A 14,323-nucleotide genomic window follows, 5' to 3' on the forward strand; every position below is an offset into this window, starting at 1 on the left:
CAATTCCTCTTATTTACTTGTTTCGACACTGATGACCCACAGGCAGACGTAACCATTGATGAGTCCGTTCCTGAGCTACACGAACTAGAGGCAGGCCTCATTAGCCTTCATGCGTTCTCCAGCCAGTGGAGCCCGCGCACTTTTCGGGTCATAGGGTCCATAAATGGGTACAGTGTTCAGATCTTGGTGGATAGTGGGGCTACCCACAATTTTATTCAAAACCGAGTGGCCCAATTTTTACAATTGTCTAGAGAACCGACACCAAGCCCATTACGAGTAATGGTTGGAAATGGCGATTTCTTACCTTGTTCGACTTTCTGTCCCAATGTTACCCTTCACTTAGCCCAACACCAATTCCCCATTGATCTCTACCCTTTAGACCTATCAGGCACAAATGTTGTATTGGGGGTACACTGGCTACAATTGATTAGCCCTTTCCATATGGACTACAACGGCCCATTCATGCATTTTATGTGGAACAATTCCTTAGTGGAGTTATAAGGCAACCAGGACTCAAATCCCATACCTATCTTAGCCCATCAACTCAAAAGACTGCAAACCACCAATAGAGTAGAGACGCTATTCCAACTTTCCCTACAACCTCTCCCCCCAACACCTTTACCATACCCCCACGACACTACCTCTGATCCCGAACCAACCCTTACACACCCGCTGCTTCCCATCGCCTCTGAACCTCAATTATAAGGTCTTATTTCCAAATATTCCTCACTGTTCACCATTCCTACAGCTCTCCCCCCTTCACGCCCTACCGACCATTCTATTAACCTCACCCCAAATTCATTCTCCATCTCTGTTCGCCCATATCGATACCCTCACTTTCAGAAGCATGAAATCGAATCTCAGGTTCAAAAGATGCTGGATTCCGGTTTTATTGTGCCTAGTAATAGTCCTTTCTCTTCCCCAATCCTTCTGGTTAAAAAGAAGGATGACACTTGGCGTTTCTGCGTGGATTACAGGGCATTAAACTCCATCACCATGAAAGATGAATTTCCAATTCCTACTGTTGATGAGCTTCTTGACGAGCTGGGTAATGCCTGTTGGTTCTCGAAATTAGACCTCCTTTCGGGATTTCATCAGATTTTAATGGTGCCCGAGGACTTAAGGAAGATCGTTTTTCTTACTCATAATGGTCACTTTGAGTTCAGAGTTATGTCTTTCGGGCTCTGTAACGCCCTGATGAGTCAATATTTTCTTGACTTCACCTAGTTTATTGCGCTAGAATTAATCAGGGAATTGTGCTTAAACGTCCAGTATTTTTCCGTTTTTGCTAACTGTGCTTAATTTGACCAGAAATTCTTATTTTAATTAATTTGAATTATCTGAGCTAATTATTTTCATCATTGATTGCAGGAAAAAATTTGGAGATACATTTTGGGACATCAAGAAGAATGCAAATAAATTCAAGACTCTTCACATAGACATTTTAGAATTAATTAAATTGTAATTTAGTAGTGTAGAATGCTTTTGGATTAACTTTTGTAGATTGAGCCAATTTTTGACAAAATGAACTAGGCCCAAAAGTGGGGGTGGATGACTTGGCACCCTAGGATTTTTTGTGTGGACCCCACCCTCATTAAAAGAAAACTCACGACCTTGGTGAGAAGGGGGGCCGCCACATTCAGGTTTTTTTTGGCTTGAACACTGGTTTCAATATGATGAATGAGAGCTGATTTTTACTCCGGTTTGCTGATTTACTCATGGCCCCTTTTTATTTGGTTCATGCACTTTTTGATTGAAGTTTTCAGTCCATCAATGTCACGTCCAACATGGAGAAGCACATATTTTCTTTTCTTTTGAGAATGAAGCATTATTTTGCTTTGCTTGTGCACGCTGTTACATTCTTATTCACTCTCGCTGCTTTGAATTTATTTAGCACTTTGCATTGTTTTTCTTTATTCCAGCACATGAGGTGTTAACTCCAAGGGTTTTATTTATCTTTATTAGCTTCAAGCCTGCACTGATTAGGATGTTATTTGCACTGGAACACTACACGTGTTTGTTTTAAAAATGTTGATTCAATTTATGGAGAATGAAACGGTGACTCATAAATGAATTTGGAAGTTGCTGTCACGTCCAGCATTGTGGTGTGCTCGCTGCTGTAGACACGTCCAGCTGCTGATGATGGGAGGAAGAAAAGCACACGCCGCCACCGAGAAGACTTCTTCACTTCTTTTTGAGGAGAAGTGCTGCACGGAGAATGAAGAAAAGGTGGGACACGAGGCATTCAATTGGAGGTTCACGTCCAGCGTTGGAAGCATGGTGACTCATGAATGAAATTTTGATTTTAATTGGAGCAGCTGCAGCGATGTGCACGGCGTCCAGCAAAAGGAAAAGCATCACGCACATTCCAACATTTCTTTTAGAAGAGCACGGAGATTGATTTTTCTTAAATTGGGTTCAGCACAGCTTTTCTTTCTTGCTTTCTTAGTTGTTCCGAATATTGCATTTCATTTATTAGATAAAGCATAGCTTCTTTTATTCCAGTAGCATTGTTGCATTTAAATTTATTTACGCCATTTTCCATTTGTTTATGTGTTGCATTTCTATAAAGTATCCATGCATTTTAACTGGCTCAAGCACTTTATGAATTTTCCTTGAAATTTTATTTCAAACTGAAATGAGCATTTCACTTTTAGCTCAAGCATTGCATTTTAGTAGCCTTAATTGCTTCGACTTCTTTATCTTCTTGAATTTCCAATTTCTTCACTTGCTTTAGAGAGCATTCGGTCTCAATGTAGAATCGTTCGGTCATCTGTAGGACTGTTCGGTCTTCATGCTTTGTCCATTTATTTCAATTATGTTTGGTTGTATTTAATTTCCAGTTTTAATGTAGTTCATTTCGAATCACAAAAACACTTTCAAAACCCCCCACTACATGTTCGACCAATTGACTGAACCACATTTGGTCCTTGAGAGACGACCTAGGAGTCACTTCCTAGCACTATACTGCATTCTTTATGCACATCAAATTTGATGGGTCGCGACAGCCGCATCACGCCCCCTCCACCTTCCAGGCAACGATGAATGATCTCTTTCGACCTCACTTACGTAAGTTCATCATTGTTTTTTTCGATAATATTCTAGTGTATAGTCCTTCTCTGGATTCTCATATTACACATCTTGACATCACATTTGATCTACTGCATTAAAACCATTTTAAGTTGAAAGGTAGCAAGTGTTTGATTGGACGTCATTCTATTCAGTACTTGGGGCATATCGTTTCTCATCAGCAGGTACAGCCCGACCCTGATAAACTCGAAGCAGTTCGCACTTGGACTAAACCTACTACGATCAAATCGCTCTAAGGCTTCTTGGGCCTTACTGGATTCTACAGAAAATTCGTCCATGGATATGCCTCCATCGCTCATCCTTTGACCGAGCTATTAAAAAAAGGCGCATTCCTTTGGAACGATGAGGCCCAATCTGCTTTCAAAAAGCTCAAGCAAATACTCTTATAGGAACCTGTACTGGCGATCCCTAATTTTGAATCCACATTTGTTATTCAAACTAATGCTTCAGGTGTGGGAATGGGTGCAGTTTTATCTCAGGAGAGTCACCCAATCGCTTATTTCAGCAAGCAGTTTTGTCCCAAATTGCGCAACTCATCCACATATGTAAGAGAATTATGTGCAATCACATCTGTTATCCAGAAGTGGCGTCAATACCTGCTTGGCCGCCATTTCATAATCCAAACAGATCAGTGTTCCATCAAGGAACTTATGCATCAGACTGTCCTCACCCCAGAGCAACAGAAATATCTTTTTAAGTTGCTTGGCTATGACTTCGAAATCCAATATCGTGCAGGAAAATCTAACATTGCTTCTGATGCCCTCTCTCGTACTGATGTTACCGAGAGTTCCTTGATGGTCATGACCATTCCTCAGCTTGACTTCCTGGATGCCCTTAAATATTCCCTTACTGCGAATGATGAATTTCAGGATCTTAAGGGTAAAATCTCTACTGCACCAAGTGATTTTCCTCACTACACAGTTCACCAGGATTTCATCACCTTCAAGAACAAGATATGGCTACCTTCCTCCAATCCTTTTATTCCCTTACTCCTCTATGAATTCCACTCAACACCAATGGATGGGCATACGGGTGTTGCTCGCACACTTAGAAGGTTAGTAGCTCAATTCTATTGGAGGACTACTCGTAAGGATGTTCAGGATTTTTAAGCCAAGTGCTCAGTTTGCCAATAGACAAAGATTCCTACTCAGCGAACTCCAGGCCTTTTGCAACCAATACCACCACCTTCGCATTGCTGGGAGGACCTCTCTTTGGATTTTATTGTGGGTCTTCCATCATATAAAGGTTTCACAACAATCTTAGTGGTGGTTGACCGTTTCTCAAAGGGGGCTCACTTTGGTCTGCTTCCCCGATCCTTCACAGCCTTATCAGTTGCTGAGTTGTTCATCAATATTGTCTGTAAACATCATGGCATCCCTCACAGCCTCACTTCGGATCGCGATCCGATTTTTCTTAGCAAATTTTGGCGGGAGCTCTTTCGTTTGAATGGCACTAAGCTTCGAATGTCAACAACTTACCATCCTAAACTGATGGGCAAACCGAGGTGGCAAACAAAGTGTTGCAACAGTACTTACGTTGCTTCGTTCATGACAAACCATCTCAATGGGGCAAATTCCTAGCTTGGGCAGAGTGGAACTTCAATACCTCTTTCAACTCCTCTACGGGATTCACTCCTTTTGAGATTATGTTCGGCTTTCCACCACCAACATTGCCTAAAATCATCACTTTTGACACTTCTAACGCTGCAGTACAGTATGAACTCTCTTCTCGTGAAGAAATTTTACGCAAGCTCAGTTCCAACTTAAAGAAAGCCCAAGAATCAATGAAGCATTGGGCTGACTCCTCTCGACGTGATCTCCATTTCAACGTTGGTGAATGGGTCTATGTTCATTTGCGACCTCGTCGTCAAGTCTCTGTCACTGGCTCATCTTCGAGTAAATTGTAGAAGCGATATTTTGGGCCATTCCAAATTACCAACAAGATCGGTGAAGTAGCTTATAAGTTGGCATTGCCCGCAACAGTAAAAATACACAATGTATTCCATGTCTGTCTGTTACGACCTCATAAGGGACCCCTTCCTTCTTCTCCTCTCCAATTACCATCAGAGATTCATGATAACCAACCAGTTCTAGAACCCACTGCCATTATTGATTGGAAACAGGATTCATCTTCTGCGGATTCGCGTATTCTGGTCCTAGTCCAGTGGCAAGGCATGCCCCTAGAAGAAGCTAGTTGGGAACCATGGTCACAGTTCAAAGACCAATTCCATCTTGAGGACAAGGTGTTACTCGAACCGGGGGGAGATGTTAGGATTGATAACCCAATACCTCTCACTAATACTAGGGACTCTATTGGTATAATCACTGAAACAATTGAGGGGACCCCACAAGACTCAGTTGAGGTCACAACACATGAAGGAAGGCCACACAGAGCATCACGTTTGCCTCAACGTTTTTCTGATTTTGTTGTGACGCGTCCTGGTCTCAGCACAAAGGGAAATTGTGTTACGAGGACATGATGGGGAAGGAATCTTGCTTATTTACTTTTTTTTTAATTTTTCTCCATGTCAAACAGTTATGCCAAAAAATGCATGTTATATAGCACATTGTTAATGAAAGAGGAGGGCAGACTTTATGCAGAAATTACTTTCCTCTCTGAAAATTCTCTACTTCTCTTTGTGTTCCTGTTAAATTTTCTCGTGACAGTACTTTTCAAGTCGCCAATTGTAGTGTGTAGTTTCCTCCCTTTGTGATATTTTGAAGGTGGAATCGAATCTGCCATGTGGTTGGCATGAATGTTTTTTCTTCTGTGCTCTTGCATACATCAGAGTAACTCAGGAGAAAACTCGTGATGACAATTACAGAAAATTCTACAAGTTATAGACATTACCTGGTAACTCGAGCAAAAAACCAATCCTTATTATAGTCTGAAACACCGACTGTGTAAGTGAGATCGCATTTTGGATATAACTCACTGTAACGTGTCCACAAGCCGTATTGCCTAAACCTGTCACAGTACAAATACTTTGAAAAACTGAAAAAGTGATTGCATATATAATAGAAGTTAAAACATTGTTGATAATTAGTTTTGGTTAACTTGTCTAGGCCATTGTTGGGGTATAGTTTGTTTCTGAACCCAGGGTTAGGGTCTGGTACACAGAATTCTGCAGCTGAGCGATCAGGGATCCCAATTTCCTAAAGAGTTGGACCATTTCTTGGAGGATAATATACAAGTGAGTGCAACTTTATGTTTGACCCTACAAGTACATTACACAATATTCGTTGTCTAAATAGCGAGTTATAAGGGTTAATGTTTTAAATTTCTTCAAAAATAACATGCATATAAACTATTCTATATTTAACATAAATAAGAGACAAAGATACTTTACCTGGTCTGATGGAAATCTTTGTTGGATATACATAATCTCCAATAAAACCAGGAACCAATGCATATAATTTGTAATCTCCAGGTACAGCATTTTCAATTAAGAAGTGTCCATTTCTATCAGTTTGAGTCCAGGTACAACATTTTCAAACTCATATATTGTACCTTACATTCTTTCTGCCATGATCCTGCATTTCCAGGCAAAGCTAGTCCAACGTAAGCATTTTTAGCAGGTTGAGCTTTCCTTATTCTAAAGCAAGAATTATTACGATTTTCTTTGTAAGATATTCTATATATGTTAGAAAACAATTTAAATGCATCTAAGTAAGTCGTTGGCTTATACCGATCTTGGACCTGTAGTTTTCCTGACACTATTCCCCGTTGATTGGGTGGAATGAAATCTTTCGATCCAACGAAATCATAAGGCCATCTTCTCACTTCTTTGAATAACTGATAGATCAAAGAAAAACCATACATTGTAAATTAATCACTGCACCTAAATCATGTTTATTAAGCAAACACAAGGGAATGTTGTTAAGGGTAATGATATAAGCACCTGTTTTACGGCATCTGACCACAGAGACCGAAACCGAGCTTTGTTTGGACAAGAGTTAAGATAAATAAAAATGGGGCCAAAAACTTTTTTATAAGTCTCCCCTTCACCAAAATTCATGGTTACATCTTTCCCACCGTAGTGAATGCTCGTAAACATCTAAACATGGAAACAAAATAACAATAAGAACAGAAGAGCTTTACAAGTCTACAACAATACACTCGGCTGAGTAACCAGAAATAAAATTAAAGAATTCCCAAGATGAACAATATTAAAACGTGAAATTTTCCCTTTTTCTTCATAAATGCTGGGCATGAAATGATAGTTCATATATTAAATATCTCATTAACTTTATATTGGTTGAAGTTTTAAAAAAACCATACGTAATACAAGCTGGTTAGCGAAGAGAAGAACACCAAGGATTAAACAAGAGAGGAAGACAAGTTATGAATGGAAGAAACCAATCAAGCAAACCAAGAAACATTAAATTAAAAATTTGACACAATCTAGGAATGAAAACGTTTGATTATAATGAAAGCTAATGGTCAATCTGCTTGAACTGACAGTGACTGGATCTACAAGGCTGCTTCGAAAACCCAGTTAAGAACGTCATGTGTTTCAACCAAATCACCGGTGGCGGCAGAGAAACCAACTCTGATCCATTCAGGCAAAACAGTTCTCAAATCAACAGTAGTAGAGACAGTGGCATTCCTATTGTCCCCAGGGTAAGCCACAAACACACTCAAATGCTTGGACTCAGAGTTATAGTTTATGCTCGCATGTGCCACAGCATTATCCGGTTCAAGTTCACTTGGCCATGCTACAGTTGCCACTGACTTAATGGAGTCAACATCAATTCCAATGTGAGGAGACTGAGAAGGTGAGTTGGGATCCCAGTCATTGGTATAACTATCAAACTCAATCGCCACTATTTGGTTTTTGGAAGTATCCAATGCAGTTTCTGGGCTGAAAAGTCCAAGATACCCTCCGCTCGAGTTTCTAGGTAAGTGAAGGTCGGCTGGTGCAAGAAAGAAGGCAAAACCATCAGCATGAAGGGTTGAGCCATTAGGGTTCACGACAAAGGAGAAACCAGAGCTGAAGTCCGCCAGGTTTCCATTGTTTTTGTCCCAGAGGTGTATTGGTGTGATATGCACTGCTCGACCAACACTGTGAGGAACTGGCTTTCCAAGTTGGTCGGTGTTGGTTAACCTTAGAACCCCACCAGATATTGAGGCATTTCCCAATAATCCTATGTTTATATCATCTTCCTCGAAAAAAGAGAAGCCGAAGGAAATGGTTTCGTAGGCGGACAGCGGGGATGCTTGTGCGCTGTGATGTTGAAGCAGGAGGAAAGGGACGAGGAATTTGATAAGTAGAATGGTAAGAGGACTTAGAGATTTTGAGTTTGGGAAAGCCATTGTGTGATGCAGGAAGCAATAATGTGAGGAATGAAGTTACATATAGGCCTCTTTGGCCAGCTAAGAATGTAGGTTGGAATCAAGTTCCCATATACGGCACCCAAGTGACATATACTGCCGTTTGCCAATGGAAAATCCGAGGAAATTCTATAAAAATTTTATTATATAAGTCCATATATAACATGATAGTCTGCAAAACTTTGGATATCTCTCTTTCTAAAACGATCAGGGTATAACAAAGAGAGTTTGAGGAATATGCTCCTGCATTTTGGTAATGTTTGCAAAATGCATGATCCCGTTGTCTTTGGCCATTTCTTTTAAAACAAAATAGAAGTCATCAGTGTATATATGGTATTTGGTAACACCTAGTTTATGTCATATTTAACTAGCCTTCCACATAAAAAGAAATTGTTATCTCTGTAAACTATAGCAAAGTTCAAGAATATCCAAATATTCCATTATATGTTACAAGATTTCAAGTACACTTCCATAGTGCTCATATATAAAGTGATAAATAAAATATATTTGAAGCAAGGATTTCATTGGTTGAGCCGAATAGGATTAATTCTGAACGATTTTTCTTAGAGAAGTTTATCTTTTTCTTGTTTTCGTAATTTTTCGAAGAATTTTCATACATTTTAAAGAAAATAGAGTTTTGGGGATTGATCACCGATGTACAGTTCGTTTATTTAAGCTTTAAGATATATTTAATAGTCTTTGCGAAATTATTACTTATAATTTATCGTCTATACGGTTCAATGGGAGAGAACACTTTTAGATGCTATCTTGAAGCTAAATCCATCAGTGCCACCTTACACCAGTGCCGTTTTAAAGGCGGTGAAGAATCTGCTTCTTGAATTCTTCGTGTTGAATTAAAAAAAATAAAAAAGCTTCTTTTGAAGTTATAGGAATGCATACTCCAGAGATCTAGTGTGAACATTGCATTATTTAATATGGAACCTTTATGTAGGGAACTGCCAAATTTAGTTTACTGCACTGAACCACATATGTGTAAAATATTAATCAGTAGCCTTTACCAATTATACATACATATATATATATATATATATATATATATATATATATATAGATATACAGACACACACAACTGTGATATCTTATTAGTCGATAATAACAAGGCATGCATAAGTGGTTTGCTTGGCCGGATAATGAATAGTTTAACAGTGTTATGAGCCATATGTTGGTAATTGAAAATGTATACATAATTGATTAATTAATTATTGATTGAAACACATGAAATCTGTCGAATTGAAGGACAGGGATATCTCGGACAACGTTCCTCGCTCTTTTCGCCTAGGTTTGACGACGGCAAAACTATGTAGTTTGCCTACACAGTCCAAATTAATAATGAATTTTTTTAGTTATTTTTCTGAAAGCCCTGCAAAACCGAGGCGTATAAGTAGGTAGATGCATGCCTGGTTATGAGCATCCTCACAAATCATTCAGAACAAGAAACACTACAATGGCTTCAACTCAAAACCCTTTCACTGTTTTCCTTATGCTCTCAGTCTTTTGCCTCTCGCTAATCTCCACAGTCAAATCAGACTCGTTTTCTTTCAACCTACCCAGTTTTGAGCCGGGTGTTAGAAGCGTACTAGTGGGTGATGATGCCAAGACAGTAGATGGAGTGTTACAACTCACCAACAAGGACACAAGCGGCAATCCAACTCAAGAAAGCGTTGGCCTGGCAGCATACTTTGGACCACTTCATCTCTCTGACGCAAAAACTGGAAGACTCGCAGACTTCGACACCGAGTTCTCCTTCGTTGTCAACACACATCGTGCGTCACTGCACGGCGACGGCTTCACCTTCTTTCTTGCATCAGTCGACTTTGATTTCCCTGACAACTCCACCGGTGGCTTCCTCGGACTTTTCAACTCCGAAACAGCATTCAACACCTCTTTAAACCAAGTGGTTGCTGTTGAGTTTGATAGCTTTGCAAATGAATGGGACCCCAACTTCCCACAGTCTGATTCTCCTCACATAGGAATTGACATTAATTCCATTAGGTCCGTGGCAACTGCCCCATGGCCACTTGATATTCAACAAGGATCAATTGGAAAGGCACGCATAAGCTATCAATCTTCCGCCAAAATATTGAGTGTCTCGGTGGCTTATTCAGATAGTTCTGTGAGTCCGAACACCGTTGTTTTATCGTATCCCATCAATTTAGGGACTGTTTTGTCAGAGTGGGTCCTGATCGGTTTCTCTGGTACCACCGGTGACTTGGTTGAAACACACGACATTCTTTCCTGGTCTTTCAATTCCTTCTTGTAAAACAGTCCAGTCGGTGGCAGAAGAGAATAAAGTGCTTGACTAGACAAAGATGACGCTCTTTCATGGTTTGATGGGTGTTGTTACGAACTCTTGTGATGTTTCTGTTTCCGAATTCCCCAATAAATTTTTTCGATAAGTTCAATTTATGATTAATATTTGTTTGCATGGAAGCTTCTCATATAATAAATCTGTTTTAGTCGATCAATATCTATGCACACTTTTATTTCTTTTCCCTGTTACTTTATAAAAAATGTATGATGAATTGAAAGTTTCACGTTAAGAAAAATATAAATAATATGTAAATAGAAAGATTTGCAAATTTATTATTTTAAAATTTTAGGTTCTACCTCGTCATAATAAGACTTTACAATTATGGTTAGTTCAACATTAGTCATAGTATATCTAAATCCCTAATTTATGTCTTGTTTCAAAAGTAGTTCACACAGTCCTCTTCTGTTTTTCGTTTTCCAATCCTCATGCATAGTCTCTCATTTCTCTTTTTTTTGTCTTCGACACGCTATTATCTCCCAGAAGCCGTTGACATGTTGTCTCCTACACGCTATCGTCGTGTTCACTTTGATCTCTACCTTTTCCCAAGAACTCCTATCATAAATCCTAAAAATTAAATAATTATTTAAAATCGGATAGGGTCTATGGCAGCGGTTGCTATTGGAATCGCTAATATAAATCATTTTATGCTTCGATTCCTAAATGAATCGCTGCCATAGGTCGAATTTTACATACTACTTTCTGCCCCGAACCCTAAGTTCTGAGACTTAGTTTACATACTACTTCCTATGTCTCCACTGCCTCAACCCACACCTGTCGGCACCCCAACCTATGTCAACTTTCGTCGCCTTAGCCTAGACGACATAGTTGCTTGTCATGAAAAGGGCCTTTACTATAACTGTGACAAGCTATTTACCTCATCCTACCGTTGCAAGGGAAAAATTTTCCTTATAACTACCGACGATATTAACATCCCTGGTAGGATGCCACGTGTAAAAGATAATAAAAAGTTTCACCATGCAAAAAATATAAAAATGTTTTCTTCGTGTACTCAAAATTATTTTTAAATTATCATCATGGAAGAAAAACGCAAACTCAAACGATGTCCTTACAACAAATGAAAACTTGAATCATATTCTTTACAAAAACAATGAGTCTGAAAAGAAAATTAAAACACCAAGATGACTAAAAATCCCAAAGTAATTAATTTCTCGTCTCACACCAGTCTACTGCACTCTAGTCTCATCTGCAACACCATCTACTCCTGTACAAGTACGATCATCGTAGGAAGAAACGACAACCACAACATGCAAGGGTGAGCAACCAGAAACAACCTCATAACATATAACACAGTATAACAACATTATACTCAGACTACAACAAGTCACCACATCATATCTCAACACAGAAACAACATCACAACCAAACCATTTATAAGCCAATGTTGTTTCCTTACACTTTGTCGTTTCAACCTGTTTCGTAAAACAAGACGATTTGAGTCGTCCTCCATTGCAACTTTAGGCCTATCTCCCTGACTCATCAAGGACTAACGAGTCAAAACACTGACACTACACGCACCGGTGCACTATACTCAGCGCGAGCCGAATTTTTTGGACAAGACATCCAACCCTTTCTTTGCTCGCATAGGAGGAAGGGTGACACTCGAATCTCTATCTCCACGCGAGACCCAGCCTCCTTATCATTTCGCAATATGAAAAACTCTCACATCCTACGAATTACAAGGAAAATACATAGTTTATACTTACATTACAATTTCATACACATTCTCATTAATATGCATCAACCAATCCAAATAATTAGTTTTAAAACACTAAAACTAAATACTTTTTTTAATTAACCAATACTAAAAACAAATTACAACAAAACCACAAGTGGAACCCACATGGGTCTACCAAGCTCATCAACTAATTCAAAAGTAGATACTTAAGTGAGACACCTTTACCCAGTAGAAAAAGAAATAAACAAAACACCTACCAAACTAGTTACGGGTCCTACAAGGCCAAATCATTTTATTTTCCTTTCTATAGCACCCCAAATAGTGACTAATTTTTTGAAGACTAGAGCACACGTGAAAACCCCTTGAGATAATTGATTATTATTGTGATGATATATTGTAGTGTAATAGACAAACCAGTCCATATGAGTGTGGTTACTATGTAATGAATTGGATAACGATAATCATTCGTGTCTATATTACAAGTGGCTCCAAAATAATATTATTTGCATTTAATAAAAAAAATTCTTCATCATTTAAAAATCATATATACTAATTAAATTCATTGTGTTCTATGTAGAAATTCAAGACTCTAGTTCCCGTTCTCGACTTGTCCATCAATTTCATAAGGAAAGATCTTGCCAAATATATAATATATTTGTACAATAGTATGTAAATGTTAGGTTATAATATTATGTACATTAGAATATGAAAATTTGAGTTTATGTGAAATATATATGGTTATAATTCTCTATTTTATAAAAAAATATATTTTGGTTTGTATTTGTGATGTACATATTTTATATATTATGCAGGTTTGTTTCAGTGATTTTTGTGACGTAGGATGTCACAGAAACAAAACCACATTTAAAAAAAAGGCAAACTTTAGACAACGGTTGTGATAAAAATTGAGGTAGAAAATGGTATATGATATCAGTTCTAGATCAAATCGAGGCCATAAACCTTTACATTAAAAAAACATTTTAAATAAAATTCGACCTATGGCAAGGTCTTTCCTTATGAAATTGATGGACAAGTCGAGAACGGGAACAAGAGTCTTGAATTTCTACATAGAACACAATGAATTTAATTAGTATATATGATTTCCAAACGATGAAGAATTTTTTTTATTAAATGCAAACAATACTATTTTTGAGCCACTTGTAATATAGACACGAATAATTATCGTTATCAAATTCATTACATAGTAACCACACTCATATGGGTTGGTTTGTCTATTACACTACAATATATCTTCTTCTTTATCCTCAACTAAAATACAATTAAAAAGAGTGTTGACTAATAATATTGAAACACAAAATAATAATTAGGTGGACTGGTGAGGCAACCCAGCTCACCACGGGTGCAATCCAGGTGGGCTAACCTGGCTCACCACGGTTTCAACCCGGGTGAGCCGGGCTCAAAATTGGCCGGTATTGAAATTTCATATTGTTTTTCAATCAAACCTCGCTCGAACCCGTGGTTGTCCAGGTTGACTTATGAGTTCCAACCCATTTTAATAGCACTAGCCACATCATATGACATGTCACGACGTTTGGTATTAGCATAATGTTTCATAGTGGCTTGTGCTTTGAGGAGTTTTCACTACAATTGTCCTAATAGTGTTTGGTGTGATGCCAACACGGAGGATGAACCCAATAAGTAATTAAGGATATACAGAGTTGGCTTGTTGTAAATGATATGGAAGGGCGAGCACCTGGTGGAAGAGTGAGTAGAAGTGTTATATGATCATTCAGCCGAAGCCATGTACTTGGACCACTAGTAAGGATTGGAGTGGACAAAAGAACGATCAAAATACCAAGCGTAGGTACAAGAAAAAGGTTGCAAAAGACCAGCTAATTGGCGTATCAAAC

General features: G+C 38.6%; 2 protein-coding genes across 2 annotated transcripts; one reads left to right on the forward strand and one right to left on the reverse strand.

The window, feature by feature from the left end:
- Window positions 1-7,563: 7,563 nt before the first annotated feature.
- Window positions 7,564-8,406, reverse strand: LOC108318671 (lectin 9). The gene has a single exon (XM_017556152.1). It carries the CDS (start codon window positions 8,404-8,406, stop codon window positions 7,564-7,566), a length of 843 nt encoding a protein of 280 aa, XP_017411641.1.
- Window positions 8,407-9,889: 1,483 nt separating this feature from the next.
- LOC108323685 (lectin 5-like) lies at window positions 9,890-10,805 on the forward strand. The gene has a single exon (XM_052870029.1). The coding sequence runs from the start codon at window positions 9,890-9,892 to the stop codon at window positions 10,703-10,705; it is 816 nt and encodes a 271-aa protein (XP_052725989.1). The 3' UTR covers window positions 10,706-10,805.
- Window positions 10,806-14,323: the final 3,518 nt, after the last annotated feature.

The sequence above is a fragment of the Vigna angularis genome, chromosome 10 (assembly GCF_016808095.1).
Source record: "Vigna angularis cultivar LongXiaoDou No.4 chromosome 10, ASM1680809v1, whole genome shotgun sequence".
NCBI classification, from domain to species: Eukaryota; Viridiplantae; Streptophyta; class Magnoliopsida; order Fabales; family Fabaceae; genus Vigna; species Vigna angularis.